The sequence below is a fragment of the Nerophis lumbriciformis genome, linkage group LG06, assembly GCF_033978685.3.
Source record: "Nerophis lumbriciformis linkage group LG06, RoL_Nlum_v2.1, whole genome shotgun sequence".
In the NCBI taxonomy this organism is placed as follows: domain Eukaryota; kingdom Metazoa; phylum Chordata; class Actinopteri; order Syngnathiformes; family Syngnathidae; genus Nerophis; species Nerophis lumbriciformis.
In genome coordinates, this window is record NC_084553.2 from 51,063,689 (window position 1) to 51,087,360 (window position 23,672).

General features: G+C 37.4%; 1 protein-coding gene and 1 long non-coding RNA gene across 3 annotated transcripts in view; one reads left to right on the top strand and one right to left on the bottom strand.

Annotated features, from left to right (window-relative positions):
- Positions 1-238: 238 nt before the first annotated feature.
- On the bottom strand, positions 239-23,666 carry irx6a (iroquois homeobox 6a). Of its 2 annotated transcripts, none has more exons than XM_061964536.2 (7): positions 23,537-23,666; positions 22,633-22,894; positions 18,923-19,032; positions 18,423-18,718; positions 8,346-8,972; positions 8,152-8,266; positions 239-567 (listed from the first exon to the last, which is right to left on the bottom strand). In XM_061964536.2, the coding sequence occupies exons 1-6, from the start codon at positions 23,548-23,550 to the stop codon at positions 8,157-8,159; spliced, it is 1,419 nt and encodes a 472-aa protein (XP_061820520.2). In that variant the 5' UTR covers positions 23,551-23,666; the 3' UTR covers positions 239-567; positions 8,152-8,156. The 2 variants fall into 2 exon arrangements, with proteins under 2 accessions (XP_061820520.2, XP_061820519.2); XM_061964535.2 differs by having other exon boundaries at positions 22,633-22,944.
- LOC133608900 (uncharacterized) overlaps positions 22,937-23,672 on the top strand; it is a 33,345-nt gene continuing 32,609 nt past the window's right edge. The window contains exon 1 of the long non-coding RNA XR_009815642.2: positions 22,937-23,063. This is a non-coding gene — a long non-coding RNA (uncharacterized lncRNA). The remainder of the gene's footprint in view (positions 23,064-23,672) is intronic.

Consider the following 23,672-nt stretch of genomic DNA (forward strand, 5'->3'; position numbering starts at 1 on the left):
AGCATGTCAGCGCGGAGACCGGGACGCCTTTCTTCTGCAACTCGTGGATTCGGCTCACGCGCGTCAAAGTGGAGACGATCAACTTTGATCAACTCTACTTCTTCCGGTCTTTGAAAGCGCGCCCCCTCAGGTCTTTAAATAGCCATGACACAGAAAAGTCTTGGAAAAAACACATGTATTTTTAGAAAAAAAAATAACAAAAAAAAACCCCACAGAATTTGTTCACATTTTTACACAATAACACGAATAAGTGGCCACTTTTGTCTTTTTTTGAAGACAAATGCACGACAATACACTTTTTTTAACAGAACACTTAAAGGAGACACAAAGTCACTCAACAAACATTTGCACAATAAATAAAATAAATACACAAATTGCGATTGCCACACACATTTCTCATACCTTTGTATGGTTTTTGCATAAAGTCTTCAACACCGTATATTTAAAAAAAAAAAAAAAAAAAGTTGTGCAAAATGTTCCACACAGCAAATGTCCCACTGAGACCAGTATGTCCATTAGTGCATAATTAACTTCCCAGTTTGTTATCGTGGGACATCCTCCGTTCATCTAGAGGGGATAAAAAAGAAGAAGAAATATGATGTTAAATTGACAAAAAACAATAAAAAGTTTCTTGAAAGTATGATCATGTAGTTTTATTTGAGTGACTGGCCACAACATTAGTAATCAGATCTAGTATATATATCATTGCTTGCCTTGATAATAATCTATCAATAAATACACATTAGCATTCTTAATTGTCACACAGAAATAAGTTAATACGAAGACGTGACATCAATATTCCACTCTTTGTTTTAAGTGCAAATTATAGACTGCATTACAAGTGTAAAAAGAAGTTAAGCCATGTTAGTAGGAAGAAGTAAAAACAATATGTTAAAACGTTTTTCTCCCTATCAAAAATATAAGATTACCACCACTGTCTAGCATCTGGTACTAATTGTGCTGTAATAGAACAGATTGTACAAAAAATTAAGGCCGAGTATTACAAAGAACTTTACAATGCGATACTTGTATTGCAACTTTCTGATGTGTTGCGATACATTTTGATGTTCGACATCAGGGGTCCCCAAAATCCGGCCCGCAGGAAGTCCCAAGTTAAAAAAAAAAAAAAAATATATATATATATATATATATATATATATATATATATATATATATATATATGTATATTATTATTATTATTATTTTTATTTATTTATTTTTTTTTTTAATCTGTCCTTTCTAATCCATTTTATACCGCTTGTTCGGTGTCTCCTAGCCGCTCAGGCAAATCATATTGTCTAAAAATGCATATTCTCATCAATAACGTGACATCATCAGCAAAGTGCGCGCTCTTTCAGTCAATTAGTGCGCAAGGAATATATCTAAAAAAAAAATATATATATATATAGTCGAGGTTACTGTGTGTGGTTTATCCGTTATACAGTGCTCAATAGAAGTCAGGAAAAAACACGGAGGCTATTTCATCCCTACAAGCCTGTTTCGCAGGTTACCCTGCTCTTCAGGGGAAGGTCAGGAAAAAACACAGAGGCTATTTCATCCCTAAGAGCCTGTGTCTGTTCAGGAAAAAAACACGGAGGCTGTTTCATCCCTACAAGCCTGTTTCTCTTCAGGAAAAAACACGTAGGCTATTTCATCCCTACAAGCCTGTTTCGCAGGTTTCCCTGCTCTTCAGGGGAAGGTCAGGAAAAAACACGGAGGCTATTTCATCCGTACAAGCCTGTTTCTCTTCAGGAAAAAATACGGAGGCTATTTCATCCATACAAGCCTGTTTCGCAGGTTTAATGCTCTTCAGAGGAAGGTCAGGAAAAAACACAAAGGCTATTTCATCCCTACAAGCCTGTTTCTCTTCAGGAAAAAAACACGGAGGCTATTTCATTCCTACACGCCTGTTTCGCAGGTTTCCCTGCTCTTCAGGGGAAGGTCAGGAAAAAACACAAAGGCTATTTCATCCCTACAAGCCTGTTTCTCTTCAGGAAAAAAACACGGAGGCTATTTCATCCCTACAAGCCTGTTTCGCAGGTTTCCCTGCCTTTCAGGGGAAGGTCAGGAGAAAACAAGGAGGCTATTTCATCCGTACAAGCCTGTTTCTCTTCAGGAGAAACTCCCCTGAAAAGCAGGCTTGTAGGGATGAAAAAGCCTCCGCGTTTTTTCCTGACCTAAAGTATAGATATATACAGTATATATATATATATATATATATATATATATATATATATATATATATATATATATATATATATATATATATATATATATGTACACACAGCCCGGCCCCCGGCCATATTGTTTTAACCCAATGCGGCCCCCGAGTCAAAAAGTTTGGGGATCCCTGTTCTACATAGTTCACTAATACTTTTAGTAATACTAATAGTAAAATACAGCTTAAAATAATTCAAGTTGTATATATGTACACTAAGTGACAACAAACATTTTTTGACAAACTCAGCAAAAACCCAATGTCATTCAAATGATGCATTTAAAATAAAAATAAAAAAATAATAATAATATGAAAACTTTTGATATTATATCGTTAGAACAAGTATTGCGTTGTATTTATATCGCCATATAAACATGCGCACACACACACAAACAGTCTCAGAAGGAAGACCATCAATATGCAGTCATGTTGTTGTTATGATAAGATATACATTCAATAATAGCTAATGTTGGGACATCAACTTTTAAACTTTTAAAAAGGTGGTTTCAGAGGCCATTTCTGCGTGTATACGTCATACCTCAGCAGCTAAGACCAGCTTTTGCAACCTGTTTTGAAAAAGTTGTGTTATGTATGTATGAGAATTGATTATGGAACTAATCGTCACCTTCGGAATCGAATCGTAAAGGTTCCCATCCCTAATATCTTAATTACCGAAAACCAGGACACTCAAGATATTTTATAATTTCAATACATTTAAGTATGCCTCTTTTGCTTGTATATTGGTATATTGCAAAATACTCCCTATAACCAAAGACACACATTCATATAGGCTTTTTATCTCTTTGATCAGTTTCAATGGTGCAAAAATAACTCGGAAATCTTTGGGAATTAAACAAGAATAGAAATAACATCCATCCATCCATTTTCTACCGCTTGTCCCGTTCGGGGTGGCGTGGAGTGCATTCGGACGGAAGGCGGGGTACACCCTGGACAAGTCGCCACCTCATCGCAGTGCCAACACAGTTAGACAGACAACATTCACACACTAGGGCCAAATAACATATCTTCTGTTTTAGAATAGAAAACATTAACTCTATTTTTCAGTTTTACCGGACAAATAAAAAACTAAGAGATTTTAGGAGCTTTAAAAAAAAAAAAAAAAAAAAAAAATAGCTGTCACAAACTTTTCAATGTGATGACATTTTTTATCATTTTTTAAAAACATGTGTTTTTACAACCTGTCCTAACCTAAGCTTAGCCAACTCGTGGGTTGGGGGCCAAATCTGCCCCGGAAAAGACCGGTGAAGTGTATTTCTGGTCTTGTTATCCTTGCCCGGACAGAAGGACGTCACGGCAGTGCGGCTGGATCAAAAGAGACGTCGGAGACGCTTTACTGAACCAAAAGTTGCATTTATTACAAGCGAGCGTCATTTTGCAAGTCTGCACTAACCGGAGGAACCTAGGTCAAAAAAATGAAGGACTACTAAACTGGAGAAGCCAAACCACCAGTCTTATATTCCTACCTCCTGTCTGTGTGTGTGCTGGGTCAGGAGAGCACATCCTGACCATAAAAGGAGATGTTCGTGTGTAAAGTGTCTGGAAAACAACTGCTTTAAGTCATAACTTAAATGTTGGCGTTGAGCTAGACAGGTAGTCTCTTCTCAAGGATAAGGCTATCCCTTATTTCCTACAAGAAGTGATCCAATCCACCTGCGAATATCAAACTAAGGGGCCTTATCTTATTATGTGCACAAACTGAAATACCACTGTTAATTAAACTTGGTGGTTTACTTTCTCCGAGATGAATATGAACATTCACCATATGTAGAACATGATATGAGTTTAATTAATTCACTTCAGTTCAGTTCAGTTAGAAAAACTCAGAGGAGACTACTATTATTTCAGCAGATTCCTAGAAACACTGGAGCACTGTCATATTGTCATTTGCCTAAGTGGCCCAAATCTGATTTTTTTTTCGAAATCTGATTTTTTCCAGCCGACTGTTTTTAACTGCAAGTAAAATGTGGTCCATATCAGACTTCGGTATGTGGCCCCAATGTGGTCCAAATGTGGCCTTGACGTCATTTGCATGTGCGGTTCGATAAAGTGAAAACAAAGGAAGTTGACCAGATTCTGTAAATGAATAAGGAAGTCGCTACTACTAGTACGAAATAAAATACAAGTCGCCACACCTCAAAAATTTGTGTTTTTATTTTACGTGAACAGAAATTAAAGTCATATAATGAATTAATGGATATATACAGTGTAATATATTTCGGAGGGTTCTAATATTTACAGTAAGTAGAGGCAAAACGGACAGTTCAAACCCCGGCCGAGTCATACCAAAGACTATAAAAATGGGACCCATTACCTCCCTGCTTGGCACTCAGCATCAAGGGTTGGAATTGGGGGTTAAATCACCAAAAATGATTCCCGGGAGCGGCTACCGCTGCTGCCCACTGCTCCCCTCACCTCCCAGGGGGTGATCAAGGGTAATGGGTCAAATGCAGAGAATAATTTCGCCACACCTAGTGTGTGTGTGACAATCATTGGTACTTTAACTTTTAATTAGCTTTATTTTTGAACTCGTTTATGTAAACAAATTACGCAATGTATGTAACTAGTAAGCAAATATGCCACAGTGTCAATTCCGGTCCTTCAACAATCGCGATTTATTCGGAATCAAAATATATTTTTACATATTACATACAGTAATATTACACATCTGCAGTCCCCTTCAAGGTTTCTCATTGTCATTCCATTGGGTTGAGTTTTTCCTTGCCCTGATGTGGGATCTGAGCCGAGGATGTCGTTGTGGCTTGTGCAGCCCTTTGAGACACTCGTGATTTAGGGCTGGATAAGTACACTTTGATTGATTGATTGATTGAAATGCGGCCATCAAAAAAAGACTTTGCTCACCGAAACCGAAGGTTGTGATGAATGAATGACGTAGCTCGCCCAAAAGGTGACGAAAAAGTCATTTAGGACCCATTGTCGTTTAGACTGAAGTCACATATGAAAAGATCAGATTCGGATTCAGACTACCCCTCTGATGTGGCCTGAATGTGATGCGAAAATATTCAAATATGAAGCACTTTGGAGTGTTCAAAATGGCAAAGAAAATCCGATCTGTGTCACTTGAGGGCAAACAAAAAATCTGATTTAGTGTGCAGTGTAAACGGGGGCCTTGTAGTTCATGTCAACTACCTTTTTTGGATAATTTTTTCAGAATTTTGTACCTCTGACAAAATAAATGGCCAAAAACCTATCCGTGACATGCTGCAGCTTAACTTTAGCAACATAGTTGAAAAAAAAATGAACCACCGTTAATAATAATAATAACAAAAAACAAGAATACCATTTTACCTTGACTTTAAAAAGTGTATGGTTCTCTTACTTCATGTGTATTGTCCTTTTTTTGTGTTTTTTGAAGAGCTCATTGCAAAACATGCAAGTTTTATGCGACTTTAACGGTGGATTAGGATGAAAAACAAACAGTAGGAAGGGAATTCATATGGCCCCAATCGTCGCGGTATACCTGACACATGAAACGTGACAAATTGAGGATGTGCACTAACCACTTTAGTGTTTAACATCTTAAAAAATGTTTTGTGGCAATGCATACTTGCGTCATTTGCTATGTAGAGTGGCGCTTTCCATCATTTTCAGCAAACTGCGTTGCAAAATGATTAAACCCCCACCCCCTTTTCCTCTCATGCGAGATCCACCCAGGAATGGGGCCATACAAATCCTTTCCCTACTGTATTTGGTTGCAAAAATCTAGGATGAATTTTAGAGGTTGGACTGCCAACCAAAACCAAGCGTCATGATTTACTGTCTTGGACATGAAGGCATTAGACCGGGGGTCTTTAGCACCGCCCTAGTGGCTCCCTGGAGCTTTTTCAAAAATTTTATGAAAATGGAAAAAGATGAGGAAAAATATATATTTTTTGTTTTAATATGGTTTCTGTAGGAGGACAAACATGACAAAAACCTCCCTAACTGTTAGAAATCCCACTGTTTACATTAAACATGCTTCGATGAAAAGAATATTTGTCATGCGCCATTTTGTCCTCCTCATTTCGTAAGTCCTTGAACGCACCATAGTTTGTTTACATGTACATCTTTCCTCGACGCTGCCACAGCAAGAGGTGTTTTATGCCACTCCTTCTTTGTCTCATTTTGTCCACCACACATTTTATACTGTGCGTGAATGCACAAAGGTGAGCTTTGTTGACATTATTGACTTGTGTGGAGTGCTAATCAGACATATTTGGTCACGGCATGACTGCGAGCTAATCGATGCTAACATGCTATTTATGCTAACTGTATGTACATAATGCATCATTATAGGTATATTTGAGTTTATTTTATTTGCAGTTTCCGTTTCCTTCAACTTGAACACACACATCTTTACCTTTGGCCATTCTAAGCCAATCCAATCCAATCCACTTTATTTATATAGCACATTTAAACAACAAAAATGTTTCCAAAGTGCTGGACAACAATATTAAAAACAATATTCAAATATTATCCTTAGCTCCGCCAATGACTGAATAAAAACAATAAATAAATAAATATAAAACCAATATAAAAATAAATAGGATTCAAAACGATTTTAAAAGGTAAAACCAATTAAAACCGTAAATAGAAATCAACAATTTTTAAAAACACAGAGGACAACAGAGGACAGAGGACCACACAACTAACGTAGTGTTAAAAGCCAAAGAATAAAAGTGGGTCTTAAGACGAGACTTAAAACACTCCACTGTGGGAGCAGTGTGAACATGGAGGGGCAGAGTGTTCCAGAGCTTAGGGCCGACCACAGAGAAGGCCCAGTCTCCCCTGGATTTAAGTCTGGTCTCGGGCACCACGAGCTGGAGCTGGCTCTCGGACCTCAGAGCGAGCGCAGGAGTGTAAATTTGGATGAGGTCCGAGATATACTGAGGTGCCAGTCCATGTAAAGCTTTAAAAACAAACAGCAAGGTTTTAAAATCAATTCTAAAATGAACAGGGAGCCAGTGCAAACTCTGAAGAATTGGGGTTATATGCTCGTGTTTCCTGGTCCCTGTTAAAAGTTAAAGCCAGTCATTTCCAGGAGTTATCACACCCTCTGAAAAGCCTCCGTTTTAGTAATGTTTTCCAATGTTGTAAAAATGGGTTGAATAAATATTACATTTCAGCATTTCTGTCAACGAAGATTTGCGTCAGCCTGCGACACATAGTTATTTTGATAGTAGGCTGACATAGCTGATATAGACACTTACACATCCGGCAGTGGAGGCTCCTCTATGGGGTCCTGGGGCACTAGGAGGTTAACCCCTTTACTACTGTTACCCCAGGTGGCCCTTGGCAAAGGCCTAGTACCTGACTGCCCCCTAGCCAGGGATACTGTGAAGACCTCAACGGCGGAGCAGGCGGAAGACGGTAGATTTAAGAACTACCACAATGGATACAAGAAGGCTGCAGCAGAAAAGGGTCTTAGACTCCATGCCACTGGACCCTGACCCGGATCTGTCAAGGATCGTGTGGTGACTGTCTGTGCACCAGTCTCCACGTAAAACTAAGTCACGCACAGGCATCCTCCATAAAGGGATATATCTGATGGTATATATCTGTATCATGAATCAATTTAAGTAGACCCCGACTTAAACAAGTTAGAAAACGTATTCGGGTGTTACCATTTAGTGGTCAATTGTACGGAATATGTACAAACGTTTGTACTTCACTGTGCTATCTACTGATAAAAGTCTCAATCAATCAATCAAACCCCTGCCAGGAGGATCGTCATACTCGTTCGAGTGACCGCCGATAATAATAGATACTTACATGAAAGGCTTATTTTTTGTATTTTTGGTCCAATGTGGCTCTTTCAACATTTTGGGTTGCCGACCCCTGCCTTAGACAGTTGAGGTGTACCTAATGAAAGGTCCTTCTTGATTCAAACGGATTAGTTTCAGGGCGACACCCACCTGCTTCACCTCTTCATCGCAGGTCTGAATGCAGCAGCCTTGTCTTCATGCATGCTCGCACAGGCGTCACTGAGTTCTGATGATTGTGATGTCTCTGCCGCCTTGCTGGAGAATCCTACGCAGGCGCGGAAATAAACAAATACAGTCTTGGAAAGACAAACAATTTGAAAAAGTGACGACTAAAGCGGACGTACCTTCCGAAGTGGAGTACTGGCATGCGTCAGGGAGCGCAGCGTAGGACGGACAGTGCAGTTGGAGGCCCTTGTGATTGTAGCTGCCGGGGCCGTAGACTTTGGAATGCAAAGAGGGGCCCTCAGGAAAGGGGCTCACAGCACCGGGGACATCCTGGAGGCCTCTCATGAGCCCGCATTGTCCGCCAGGAGCGCCAGCCAACCTCTGGAGCTGGCAGTCCCCGCTGGAGTTCCTCAGCTCAGGTACGTGCTGGGGGCTCAGGATGACACCCGAAGCAGCCGTACGAGCCAGAGACCAAATCCTCGGTTTGTCCGAAGCTTCAAAGTGAGACAGGGTCAAGGTCCCTGTGGTGGAAGCGGTCTTCGACGGATCCAAGAAGTCGGGCGGAAGAGAAGGGAGGCCGGTTTTGACGGCGCAGGGGAAGGCGTGGTGGAAGCTGTTGACCAGGTTGAGGTGAAGCTCCGAGGAACAGTCTCTCTTTGGGGGCGAGCCAGGTAGGGGCCTATGGAGGTCCTGCTCGTCCGAGACCACCTTTTCACATTCGCTTTCCAGCTTGTCGCAGTCGTCCTCGTCCATGTCGTCCAAATCGCTCAGGTGCAAGTCCTTTTCCTCCTTGCAGTCGCTGGAATCTGCGGAATGTGAAGACAATCGTGAGCTCGGAAGCAGGATAAGGACTACAAACAACAGCAGGTTACTTCCTGGTTCTAATTGTTGGTAGAATAATTAACAACCTTTCCAGGTGGGGAGAACAGTTTTACAAAGAAAATAAATAAGTGTTGAGTATTTAGTTGGTGTAATTGTTTGCAGGCTAATTCTTGGTTCATGAAGGACAACTCAAAACGTTTTTGAAAGAAAAGTGAGTTAGTTAGCTATGTACTTCCTAGTTCATGAAGGATGACGCGAAGAATTACTAAAATAAAAGTGAGTTAGATAGCTAGGTACTTTCTGGATCATGAAGAATGAAACAACACATTTTTATAAGAAAAGTGAGTTAGTTCGCTCGGTACGTCCTGGTTCATGAAGGACGATACAAAACATTTTTATAATAAAAGTGAGTTAGTTCGCTAGATACTCCCTGGGTCATGAAGGATGACGCTAAACGTTATCAAAATAAAAGTGAGTTAGGTAGCTAGGTACTTTCTGATTCATGAAGGACGACAAAAAACATTTTTATAATAAAAGTGAGTTAGTTCGCTAGATATTTTCTGGTTCATGAAGCATGGCACAAAACATTAAAATAAAAGTGAGTTAGTTAGCTAGATACTTTCTGGTTCACGAAGAATTCAACAAAATATTCTTATAATAAAAGTGAGTTAGTTAGCTAGGTACGTCCTGGTTCAATAAGGACAATACAAAACATTTTTATGATAAAAGTGAGTTAGTTCGCTAGATACTTCCTGGGTCATGAAGCATGACACAAAACATATTTATATTAAAAGTCAATTAATTAGCTAGGTACTTCCTGGTTCATGAAGGACGACGCAAAACATTTTTATAATAAAATTGAGTTAGTTAGCTAGGTACTTTCTGGGTCATGAAGAATGAAACAACACATTTTTATAAGAAAAGTGACTTAGTTAGCTAGGTACTTCCTGGTTCATGAAGGACGACACTAAACATTATTAAAATAAAAGTGAGTTAGTTTGCTAGGTACTTTCTGGTTCATGGAGGACGATACGAAACATTTTTATAATAAAAGTGAGTTAGTTCGCTAGATACTTCCTGGGTCATGAAGGATGATGCTAAACATTATCAAAATAAAAGTGAGTTAGTTAGCTAGTTACTTTCTGGTTCATGAAGGACGACACAAAACATTTTTATAATAAAAGTGAGTTAGTTAGCGAGATACTTTCTGGTTCACGAAGAATTCAACAAAATATTCTTATAATAAAAGTGAGTGAGTTAGCTAGGTACGTCCTGGTTCATTAAGGTCGATGCAAAACATTTTTATGATAAAAGTGAGTTAGTTCGCTAGATACTTCCTGGGTCATGAAGCATGACACAAAACATATTTATATTAAAAGTCAATTAATTAGCTAGGTACTTCCAGGTTCATGAAGGACGACGCAAAACATTTTTATAATAAAATATAGTTAGTTATCGAGGTACTTTCTGGGTCATGAAGAATGAAACAACACATTTTTCTAAGAAAAGTGACTTAGTTAGCTAGGTACTTCCTGGTTCATGAAGGACGACACTAAACATTATTAAAATAAAAGTGAGTTAGTTCGCTAGGTACTTTCTGGTTCATGAAGGACGACACAAAACATTTTTATAATAAGAGCGAGTTAGTTCGCTAGATACTTCCTGGTTCATGAAGCATGACACAAAACATTATTAAAATAAAAGTGAGTTAGTTAGCTAGATACTTTCTGGTTCACAAAGAATTCAACAAAATATTCTTATAATAAAAGAGAGTTAGTTAGCTAGGTACGTCCTGGTTCATGAAGTTACGACACAAAACATTTTTATAATAAAAGTGAGTTAGTTCGCTTGGTACTTCCTGGTTCATGAATCATGACTCAATAAATTATTAAAATAAAAGTGAGTTAGTTAGCTAGGTACTTCCTGGTTCATGAAGGACGATACAAAACATTACTAAAATATAAGTGAGTTAGTTAGCTCGGTACTTTCTGGGTCATGAAGAATGAAACAACACATTTTTATAAGAAAAGTGAGTTAGTTAGCTAGGTACTTTCTGGTTCATGAAGGACGACACAAAACATTTTTATAATAAAAGTGAGTTAGTTAGCTAAATACTTTCTGGTTCACGAAGAATTCAACAAAATATTCTTATAATAAAAGTGAGTTAGTTAGCTAGGTACGTCCTGGTTCATTAAGGTCGATGCAAAACATTTTTATGATAAAAGTGAGTTAGTTCGCTAGATACTTCCTGGGTCATGAAGCATGACACAAAACATATTTATATTAAAAGTCAATTAATTAGCTAGGTACTTCCTGGTTCATGAAGGACGACGCAAAACATTTTTATAATAAAATTGAGTTAGTTATAGCTAGGTACTTTCTGGGTCATGAAGAATGAAACAACACATTTTTATAAGAAAAGTGACTTAGTTAGCTAGGTACTTCCTGGTTCATGAAGGACGACACTAAACATTATTAAAATAAAAGTGAGTTAGTTTTCTAGGTACTTTGTGGTTCATGGAGGACGATACGAAACATTTTTATAATAAAAGTGAGTTAGTTCGCTAGATACTGCCTGGGTCATGAAGGATGATGCTAAACATTATCAAAATAAAAGTGAGTTAGTTAGCTAGGTACTTTCTGGTTCATGAAGGACGACACAAAACATTTTTATAATAAAAGTGAGTTAGTTAGCTAAATACTTTCTGGTTCACGAAGAATTCAACAAAATATTCTTATAATAAAAGTGAGTGAGTTAGCTAGGTACGTCCTGGTTCATGAAGGACGATACAAAACATTTTTATGATAAAAGTGAGTTAGTTCGCTAGATACTTCCTGGGTCATGAAGCATGACACAAAACATATTTATATTAAAAGTCAATTAATTAGCTAGGTACTTCCTGGTTCATGAAGGACGACGCAAAACATTTTTATAATAAAATTGAGTTAGTTAGCTAGGTACTTTCTGGGTCATGAAGAATGAAACAACACATTTTTATAAGAAAAGTGACTTAGTTAGCTAGGTACTTCCTGGTTCATGAAGGACGACACTAAACATTATTAAAATAAAAGTGAGTTAGTTTGCTAGGTACTTTCTGGTTCATGAAGGACGACACAAAACATTTTTATAATAAAAGCGAGTTAGTTCGCTAAATACTTTCTGGTTCACAAAGAATTCAACAAAATATTCTTATAATAAAAGAGAGTTAGTTAGCTAGGTACGTCCTGGTTCATGAAGGACGACACAAAACATTTTTATAATAAAAGTGAGTTAGTTCGCTTGGTACTTCCTGGTTTATGAATCATGACTCAATAAATTATTAAAATAAAAGTGAGTTAGTTAGCTAGGTACTTCCTGGTTCATGAAGGACGATACAAAACATTACTAAAATATAAGTGAGTTAGTTAGCTCGGTACTTTCTGGGTCATGAAGAATGAAACAACACATTTTTATAAGAAAAATGACTTAGTTAGCTAGGTACTTCCTGGTTCATGAAGGACGACGCAAAACATTTTTATAATAAAATATAGTTAGTTATCGAGGTACTTTCTGGGTCATGAAGAATGAAACAACACATTTTTATAAGAAAAATGACTTAGTTAGCTAGGTACTTCCTGGTTCATGAAGGACGACACTAAACATTATTAAAATAAAAGTGAGTTAGTTCGCTAGGTACTTCCTGGTTCATGAAGGACGACGCAAAACATTTTTATAATAAAATATAGTTAGTTATCGAGGTACTTTCTGGTTCATGAAGAACGATACAAAAAAAATGTGTAATAAAAGTGAGTTAGTTCGCAAGATATTCCCTGGGTCATGAAGGATGACGCTAAACATTATTAAAATAAAAGTGAGTTAGTTCGCTAGGTACTTTCTGGTTCATGAAGGACGACACAAAACATTTTTATAATAAAAGCGAGTTAGTTCGCTAGATACTTTCTGGTTCACAAAGAATTCAACAAAATATTCTTATAATAAAAGAGAGTTAGTTAGCTAGGTACGTCCTGGTTCATGAAGTTACGACACAAAACATTTTTATAATAAAAGTGAGTTAGTTCGCTTGGTACTTCCTGGTTCATGAATCATGACTCAATAAATTATTAAAATAAAAGTGAGTTAGTTAGCTAGGTACTTCCTGGTTCATGAAGGACGATACAAAACATTACTAAAATATAAGTGAGTTAGTTAGCTCGGTACTTTCTGGGTCATGAAGAATGAAACAACACATTTTTATAAGAAAAGTGAGTTAGTTAGCTAGGTACTTTCTGGTTCATGAAGAACGATACAAAAAAAATGTGTAATAAAAGTGAGTTAGTTCGCAAGATATTCCCTGGGTCATGAAGGATGACGCTAAACGTTATCAAAATAAAAGTGAGTTAGTTCGCCAGGTACTTTCTGGTTAATGAAGGACGACACAAAACATTTTTATAATAAAAGTGAGTTAGTTCGCTAGATATTTTCTGGTTCATGAAGCATGACACAAAACATTATTAAAATAAAAGCGAGTTAGTTAGCTAAATACTTTCTGGTTCACGAAGAATTCAACAAAATATTCTTATAATAAAAGTGAGTTAGTTAGCTAGGTACGTCCTGGTTCATTAAGGACGATACAAAACATTTTTATGATAAAAGTGAGTTAGTTTGCTAGATACTTCCTGGGTCATGAAGCATGACACAAAACATTTTTATATTAAAAAGTCAGTTGGCTAGGTACTTCCTGGTTCATGAAGGCTGACGCTAAATATTTTATAGTAAAAGTGAGTTAGTTCGCTAGATATTTTCTGGGTCAGGAAGCATGACACAAAACATTATTAAATAAAAGTGAGTTAGTTAGCTAGGTACTTCTTGGTTCATGAAGGACGAAGCTAAACATTATTAGAATAAAAGTGAGTTAGTTAGCTAAGTACTTCCTGGTTCACAAAGAATGAAACAAAAAAATCTTACAATAAAAATGAGTTACTTAGCTAGGTATTTCCTGGTTCATGAAGGACGACACAAAACATTATTCTAATAAAAGTGAATTAGTTAGCTCGGTATTTTCTGGTTTATGAAGAACGACGCTAAACATTACTTAAATAAAAGTGAGTTAATTTGCTCGGTACTTTTTGGTTCATTAAGGATGAAACAAAACATTATTCTAATAAAAGTGACTTAGTTAGCTAGGTACTTCCTGGTTCATGAAGGACAACGTTAAACATTATCAAAATAAAAGTGAGTTAGTTCGCTAGGTACTTTCTGGTTCATGAAGAATGAAACAAGACATTTTTATAAGAAAAGTGAGTTAGTTAGCTAGATACTGCCTGGTTCATGAAGGACGACGTTAAACATTATTAAAATAAAAGTGAGTTAGTTAGCTAGTTACTTTCTGGTTCACAAAGAATGAAACAAAAAAATCTTACAATAAAAATTAGTTACTTAGCTAGGTATTTCCTGGTTCATGAAGGATGACACAAAACATTATTCTAATAAAAGTGAATTAGTTAGCTCGGTACTTTCTGGTTCATGAAGAATGACGCTGAACATTACTTAAATAAAAGTGAGTTAATTCGCTAGGTACTTCCTGGCTCATTAAGGATGAAACAAAACATTTTTATAAGAAAAGTGACTTAGTTAGCTAGGTACTCCCTGGTTCATGAGGGACGATGTTAAACATTATGAAAATCAAAGTGAGTTAGTTAGCTAAGTACTTTTTGGTTCATTAAGGATGAAACAAAACATTATTCTAATAAAAGTGAATTAGTTAGCTCGGTACTTTCTGGTTCATGAAGAATGACGCTGAACATTACTTAAATAAAAGTGAGTTAATTCGCTAGGTACTTCCTGGCTCATTAAGGATGAAACAAAACATTTTTATAAGAAAAGTGACTTAGTTAGCTAGGTACTTCCTAGTTCATGAGGGACGATGTTAAACATTATGAAAATAAAAGTGAGTTAGTTAGCTAAGTACTTTTTGGTTCATTAAGGATGAAACAAAACATTATTCTAATAAAAGTGACTTAGTTAGCTAGGTACTTCCTGGTTCATGAAGGACAACGTTAAACATTATCAAAATAAAAGTGAGTTAGTTAGTTAGGTACTTTCTGGTTCATGAAGAATGAAACAAGACATTTTTATAAGAAAAGTGAGTTAGTTAGCTAGATACTGCCTGGTTCATGAAGGACGACGTTAAACATTATTAAAATAAAAGTGAGTTAGTTAGCTAGTTACTTTCTGGTTCACAAAGAATGAAACAAAAAAATTTACAATAAAATTTAGTTACTTAGCTAGGTATTTCCTGGTTCATGAAGGATGACACAAAACATTATTCTAATAAAAGTGAATTAGTTACCTCGGTACTTTCTGGTTCATGAAGAACGACGCTGAACATTACTTAAATAAAAGTGAGTTAATTCGCTAGGTACTTCCTAGCTCATTAAGGATGAAACAAAACATATTTATAAGAAAAGTGACTTAGTTCGCTAGGTACTTCCTAGTTCATGAGGGACGATGTTAAACATTATGAAAATAAAAGTGAGTTAGTTCGCTAGGTACTTTCTGGTTCATGAAGAATGAAACAAGACATTTTTATAAGAAAAGTGAGTTAGTTAGCTAGATACTGCCTGGTTCATGAAGGACGACGTTAAACATTATTAAAATAAAAGTGAGTTAGTTAGCTAGTTACTTTCTGGTTCACAAAGAATGAAACAAAAAAATTTACAATAAAATTTAGTTACTTAGCTAGGTATTTCCTGGTTCATGAAGGATGACACAAAACATTATTCTAATAAAAGTGAATTAGTTACCTCGGTACTTTCTGGTTCATGAAGAATGACGCTGAACATTACTTAAATAAAAGTGAGTTAATTTGCTAGGTACTTCCTAGCTCTTTAAGGATGAAACAAAACATATTTATAAGAAAAGTGACTTAGTTCGCTAGGTCTTCCTGGTTCATGAAGGAACGACGTTAAACATTATTAAATTAAAAATGAGTTAGTTAGCTAAGTACTTTCTGGTTCATGAAGGATGACACAAAATGTTATTAGAATGAGGGAATCAAATAAAAAGGACATTGTTAGCCAGGTACATTCTGGTTCATAAGGGGTGAAAAATGAAAATTGATAGACAATACCAATTTTATGTCGGGGCTCACGTGTCAAGCCATTAAAATGTTGTATTAGGTTAAGCTAGGTCACGCTTTTGTTCAGTAAATAGCAGGCTACTTAATTCCTGGTACGACTGCACCATTGAAACCATAAAGAATCAAACGGTAAACAATGAAAATAAATTATTTGATCGGCACAAAAATGAATTTGTTTTCTTTTGCTACAGTAAGGTAACAGTGTTTTAGCTCTTGAAAGGAAAATCTGCACTTATTGAGAGTTAAGTTGAGCAAAGCGTCACAAAATGAAGTTTAAAAGCTGACAACCGTAACTCTTCCATACCCCAAACAAAAGGCACAACAAATAAAAACTGAGCCGCGCTGAAATGTTGTTGGTTAAAGGGGAACATTATCACCAGACCTATGTAAGCGTCAATATATACCTTGATGTTGCAGAAAAAAAACCATATTTTTTTTAACCGATTTCCGAACTCTAAATGGGTGAATTTTGGTGAATTAAACGCCTTTCTATTATTCGCTCTCGGAGCGAATAATAGAAAGGCGTTGTTGTGACGTCACATCGGGAAGCAATCCGCCATTTTCTCACTTTCGTCGGTGTGTTGTCGGAGGGTGTAACAACACGAACAGGGACGGATTCAAGTTGCACCAGTGGCCCAAAGATGCGAAAGTGGCAAGAAATTGGACGAAATTTGTTCAAAATACGAGGGTGTGGGGAAAGCCGACGAAATGGTCAGTCGTTTGTTCCGCACACTTTACCGACGAAAGCTATGCTACGACAGAGATGGCAAGAATGTGTGGATATCCTGCGACACTCAAAGCAGATGCATTTCCAACGATAAAGTCAAAGAAATCTGCCGCCAGACCCCCATTGAATCTGCCGGAGTGTGTGAGCAATTCAGGGACAAAGGTCCTCGGTAGCACGGCAAGCAATGGCGGCAGTTTGTTCCCGCAGACGAGCGAGCTAAACCCCCTGGATGTCTTGGCTCACACCGTCCCTTATGCCACCGAAGCTGATCAAGAGACGAATATCGACCCTAGCTTCCCTGGCCTGCTGACATCAACTCCAAAACTGGACAGATCAGCTTTCAGGAAAAGAGAGCGGATGAGGGTATGTCTACAGAATATATTAATTGATGAAAACTTTATTCATTACTCGCGGTTTTACGTAAATTATTATGCATAAACTATGTTTACCAATAATTTAGCTTAAAAACATATATTTTTTTCAATCATTCGAGTACATTCGGGTAGTCTTGTGTAATGCAGTGTTTTGTGTCTATTTAGGTATGGTTAACCTGAGTGCTGAAATCGTGGAAAAATATATGTTCTTAGCGCGCCTGAAATGGGCTGTCTGCACTCTCAAAGTGCATGTTGTTGCCAAATGTATTTCATATGCTGTAAACCTAGTTCATAGTTGTTAGTAATTATCTTATCAGACAGTGTTAAGCCGCTGAAATCCGAGTCTGAATCCGAGCTAATGTCGCTATACCTTTGCTGTTTGTTTGTATTGGCATCACTGTGTGACGTCACAGGAAAATGGACGGGTGTATATAACGATGGTTAAAATCAGGCACTTTGAAGCTTTTTTTAGGGATATTGCGTGATGGGTAAAATTTTGAAAAAAACTTTGATAAATAAAATAAGCCACTGGGAACTGATTTTTAATGGTTTTAACCCTTCTGAAATTGTGATAATGTTCCCCTTTAATTAGCAGGATTATTTCTAATCAATCGGGGACGACGTACGAATGGACGGATGTTAGTTAGCGCTAGGTGGAATGTACCATTGACGCGATAGTGGTTAAAATATGTACAAAATTAAGTTAGTCCAAAAATTGGGTGAGTACTTTATAAATGTTTTGATATGCACCAAAATGTGACTGCCTATTATTCTTACCCATGCACGACTAAATCCATCCATCCATCCATTTTCTACCGCTTATTCCCTTTTGGGGTCGCGGGGGGCGCTGGAGCCTATCTTAGCTACAATCGGGCGGAGGGCGGGGTACACCCTGGACAAGTCGCCACCTCATCGCAGGGCCAACACAGATAGACAGACAACATTCACACACTAGGGCCAATTTAGTGTTGCCAATCAACCTATCCCCAGGTGCATGTCTTTGGAGGTGGGAGGAAGCCGGAGTACCCGGAGGGAACCCACGCAGTCACGGGGAGAACATGCAAACTCCACACAGAAAGATCCCGAGCCCGGGATTGAACCCAAGACTACTCAGGACCTTCGTATTGTGAGGCAGATGCACTAACCCCTCTGCCACCGTGAAGCCCATGCACGACTAAATGATTCCGGATATGTCTCAAAATGTGCAGTTCCAACCTTTGGTGAGGCAGTCCTGGTCGCCCTTGCCGATGTCGTCCTTCCTGTCGTCGTTGGCCTTGTTCTTGGGCGACCACGTCATCTTGTTCTCCTTCTTGAGCCTCCGGCGGGCGTTGGCGAACCAGGTGGAGACCTGGGTGAGGGTCATCTTGGTGATGATGGCCAGCATGATCTTCTCGCCCTTGGTGGGGTAGGGGTTCTTGCGGTGCTCGTACAGCCAGGTTTTCAAGGTGCTGGTGGTTTCCCGGGTGGCGTTCTTCCGTCTGGCCGTGCTGTTGAAGTCCACCGTCCCGTATCTGACACAGGAAAGGTAGACCGCGGAGCATCACAAGAGCGCCCGTGTCTGACCGCTCGATATACACCTAAAACGCAGCTAACGCCCTGACCTTTGACAGGAACACGGCACACTAATGAAAAGTGGAAGCGGTTCTTGACAAGCGACGCTCGCCCGGGCTTAAATTACACAAAGTGGACCGAAAAAATCGGAGCGTAGATCTCACCTGTCATACTGATACTGGCCCAGGGAGGGATCATAGGGATAGTAGGCTGCTGTCTGACTGATGCCCGAGTGCAAAGTGCCCGTGCTCTCCTTCATGTCGTACTGCGGATTCTGCCAGGGGGGGAAAAAAAACATTATTAATTTTTATGCAACATTTTATACCCAAAATTATAGCAATACAAAAAAAAAGTAGTGCAATTAAGGGGGTTTAGCTTTCTGGTTCATAAAAAAGTAATACAAATGCTAGCACTGTCAAATTTAACTAGTTAACGGATGTGATTAATCACAAAATATTATCCATTAATTGTGTATCAATGCAGATTAATCATCCAGTTTTATTTGAGCGAACATGAAAGTCGGAGCAGGTTATTGCATATCACTTTAAAACAGACTTCAGTTTTTAACAAACAAATGACGGTGGAAAGTCTTTTTTTTTTTTTTTTTTTTTTTTTTTTTTTTTTTTTTTAAATGTCCTGTCCAGCTTCTCAGGCAAATCATATAGTTGATGTAGATGCCCATGTCGGCTGTTCAGATTTACTTTACAAAAGAGAAGTGTAGGATACTTCTCTTGTTGCCTTATTTGTATTTGACTTTATTAAATGTATTTATATTATCATTTAGTGCAGCCGGGCCGGAGCAGGAGGGGATAGAAAGAGAAAAAAAAAGAAGACAGAGGGGGAAATTGTGGGGACAAGAGGGGGATTAGACAGAGAGACAAAAACAACAACAGCAAACAACAACAACAACAACAATAGAGCAACATCAGCAAATATGACATGTACAAATATGATGGTAAAAGTAATAGCAAATAAGCAGTTAGCGAAAAATAAAAAATAATACAGAAATGACAATGAGCATTATTACACTACAAATGGATCAATACAAATACCAATAGAAATAGCGCTATTGATAATGAACAATACCAATAATTTACCTTTATTATCAACAATACAGTTGTTTAAATGCAACAATACATATACGTAATGATAACTTGAGATACGAAAGAATGCAGAAAAATGGAGGGGGAGAAAGAGAAGCAACCTACATTAACCTTGTAGATTGTTATAGTCACAATAGGTTAAGCTTTGTCAGTGTGCCATGTGTTACACCCAGTTTACCCTAGGGCAACAACGTTAATATATGTTTGATGAAACGTGATGGAAAGTCATTTTTAGATGTGACATCCTGAGGATAAAATTGCATTTGGGGTCATTTTTAAAATTGATTCCAATTCTGCAAACAAGCAATAGATAGATAGATAGATAGATAGATGGATAGTACTTTATTGATTCCTTCAGGAAAGTTCCCTAAAGAAAATTAAAATTCCAGCAGCAAGTGTACAGAATTGAGATAGAATTTAAAATAATTTAAAAAGTAAATAATGGGGGTATAAATGGAAATAAAATAGAAAATATAACAATAAGAACAAAAATAAAAAGTAACAACAATAAGAATAAAAATATAACAGAAAAAATAAGAATATAACAAGAGAAACTAGGCAGTAGTGACCATGTTATGAAGAGAAAATGTTTTTGCAAAACGGTAATACTGTCGATTATATGAAAGATGTGATGTGTATATTGCACCTTTAAAATGTATTGCACTGTTATTGCTGTTGCAATAAGCAATTTGCTGTGATTAATCGTGATTAATTACATCTCAAATGTGTGATTAATCTGAGTTAAAAGACAACAACACTAAAAATACACTATGGGAAACTGTAAGAGTGGAGCTTTTAAATGATTATAATACATAGAGCAGGGGTATCAAACGTACGGCCCGCGAACAGGTTTTATCTGGCCCGCGGGATGAGTTTGCTAAGTATAACAATTAACCTGGAATTTTTGAATGAAAGAAACAGCTGTTCTAAATGTGCCCACTAGATGTCGCAATAGCTATTCTTTGTATCTTTGCAGTTGATAAACCACATGACATTAGTGCACCAGATAAGGAAAATGATCAAACTACATGAATAGCATCCTATAGTTAGATTTTTATATTATTGTTTTATCTTGATGGATTGAAAATTAACACCAATGAGTTGACTGATGAACATTATCAAATAATTTATTCAGAAAGTATAAATAACGACAAATAAGAATAGAATACTATTAACCGCAACATGTAAGTGTAAAAAACAAAAAGACAACAACATTATGATTTGTACAATTTCAGAATGTTTTTGTTCTATTTTTAAATGAAGAAAACAATCTGAAGTTGTCTTTATTTTTAAGTTATCGTGCCGTGATTTTACCAGTCCCGCCCACTTGAGAGTAGATTTTTCTCCATCTAAAATAATTTGACACCCCTGACATAGAGTATACTGGTGAACATTTCAAACATTACAATATCATGCGCATGTATGTTTATTCCAGCAACTATTTACAAGGCGAAACTAACAAGCTCATAACATTGCAACTCAATATTTTAATTTTTTGATGAATATGACTTACATCTTTTTAAAAAGCACAAATTGGAAATCTCAGAAAATGTGGGGTTTTTTTTTCTTCAAAAACTGTAAGCCCCGATCAGCACAATTGTCACAAAAGAAGGCGTGACATACATATCTCACTTTGCATTATTTATAATTTCATATTTGGAGTCGCATTGCTGACATGAATTAACTTTTGCACCATATTTAAAATGTATTTTATATAAAATAGGTCACTCGCTACCTTGATCCAGGCCTGTAATATTATTATTTTATATGTGTATTAATTATTATTTTTTAGTGTTGTTGTTGAGTAAAATGTTTAAAAAAAGTACACCCCTACTGGACTAATATTGACGCCTTGTGCAGAATTGGCTGTTTTTGGAATCCCACCAAACTATCAAAACATTAAGCAGACTTTTAGGGATAGTATCGCCTTTGCATCACTAATAGCTCGTAGAAGGATTTTATTGGAGTGTAAATCACAGTTTTCCCCCAAGGCCTCCCTATGGCTTAAGGACCTCACGTTTTTCTTAGATTTAGAGAAAATAAAACATAATCTGAGGGGTACACCAAAACAATTTGAATTTGACGTGGGGCTGCATAACTAGTTACACAGCTAAATTAAAGACACTATATGATAAACGTGACACTGACTGTTGACAATAAACTTTTTCACTTACCTCAACTCTTTTTTTCTTTGTTGTTGTTGTTTTTATTCAGTGACATGTATGTTTGTAATTTTTATTTTTGTTGTTACTTTTTTTTCCTTTTACTTAGTTTCTGTAATATAGTAACATAATGTCATATAGTAATATAACTTGTAGTTACTGTACATTGCATTGTTACCCACTATGACTGAAATGTAGGACGAGGGGTTGGAGGGGTGTTATTATTTTACCTATATTATTTTTCTGTAATTTTGTATTTTTTTTTTGTATTTTTGTAATTTTTTTTGTTAATTTTTTATACTTTTTTTTTGGGGTGGTGGACAAAAAAGGGTCTGTTTTCTCAGTACTTGTATTATGATTTCCCTATCACATTAATAAATAAATATTATTATTTTTTTAAATATAAAAAAAAAGTACAGCCCCTGAGAAAAAATAAATAAAATATACTGTAGGCTTTATGCATATTTTTGCATGTTTTCTTCGTTTTTTTGGTTTTTTTTAATATAAGCTAATAGACTAAATGGAGCCTTTTGAGAGGTGGCACTGTGCAAAAAAAATGGATTAATTGATCCATATCCACTCCCTCCCCCCTTCTTGAGTGCAGCCCACCAGAGAGGAGTAGATAGCGGCGGAAGGGTCTGCTCCATAGGGGAAGTAGTTGGCGTAGTTCTGGCTGGCTGCAGCCGCCGCCGCGTAGGGGGATCCGTACACGCCCAGAGCCGCGTTGAGCTCCGAGCGACTCCCCGTCAGCAGCCGGTTCTCGTAAGGCGGGCAACAGAAGGAGGCGGCGGCGGCGGCAGCGGCGGCTGCTGCCGCGGCCGCGGCGGAGGTGGAGTTCTGCGCTCCCGCCGTGGACCCGTCCGGTACCGACCTGGAAATCGAATCGCAGCAAGTCGTACTGGGGTTTGCCGACACGAAAAACTGCACAGAGAGAAATGAATGGTGGAGATTTTAGATTGCAAAAAAAAAACAAAAAAACAAAAAAAAACTTGAAAGTTAGTTTGGAGCTTAAAAAAAAAAGAAAAACATATTTTATTGAGGTAAGTCACTTTTGTAACAATTCCTGACATGTGACAAAGTTTTGGGGGGGTTTTGAATTGTCGAGTGCTGAACGGGACAAGCGGTAGAAAAATGGATGGATGGATGGAATATATATATTACACTTTTTTTTCTTCTTTTTTTTAAATTAAAAGTGTATTTTACATTAATAAAGTGCTCAGACTGAACCCTCAGCAAAACATGTGCCATTAAACTAAAAATGGAGTGATTTGATTGCGCGCCAGAATAGTGCGTGGTGCGTAATTACGCACGGCGCGCAATAGGTGACATTCATCACTATTGTCACCAAGGGGAGAGAGAGAAAAAAAAAGTTCATTCATAATTCAGCGTTATTGGACACGGGGTGCGTGTGTGTCAATATTCCGCACGACAACATCACACGTGGAGAAGGGAGGAACACACACTTAATCTAAGTTAAAGAAGAAGAAGAAAAAAAGTTATAAAAGAGTCTTACCTGTGAGGTTGCATTGTAAGGATATCCAAATTGAGAGAAAGACATCTCGCCTTCTTTTGTAACCATCAGCAATATTCCTCCTCAAGCCTTGGATGGATCGATTGCTTCCCCCCCACAAAAAAAAAAAAAAAAAAAA

Bases quoted from the DNA above. Each gene is read 5' to 3' on its own strand.
- irx6a (XM_061964535.2), bottom strand. From the start codon at position 23,602: ATGGTTACAAAAGAAGGCGAGATGTCTTTCTCTCAATTTGGATATCCT. The intron at 19,033-22,632 runs GTGGGCTGCACT...CCCCCCTGGCAG, and splicing joins CCGCTATCTACTCCTCTCTG to AATCCGCAGTACGACATGAA. The intron at 8,973-18,422 runs GTTGGAACTGCA...CACATTCCGCAG, and splicing joins CCAGGACTGCCTCACCAAAG to ATTCCAGCGACTGCAAGGAG.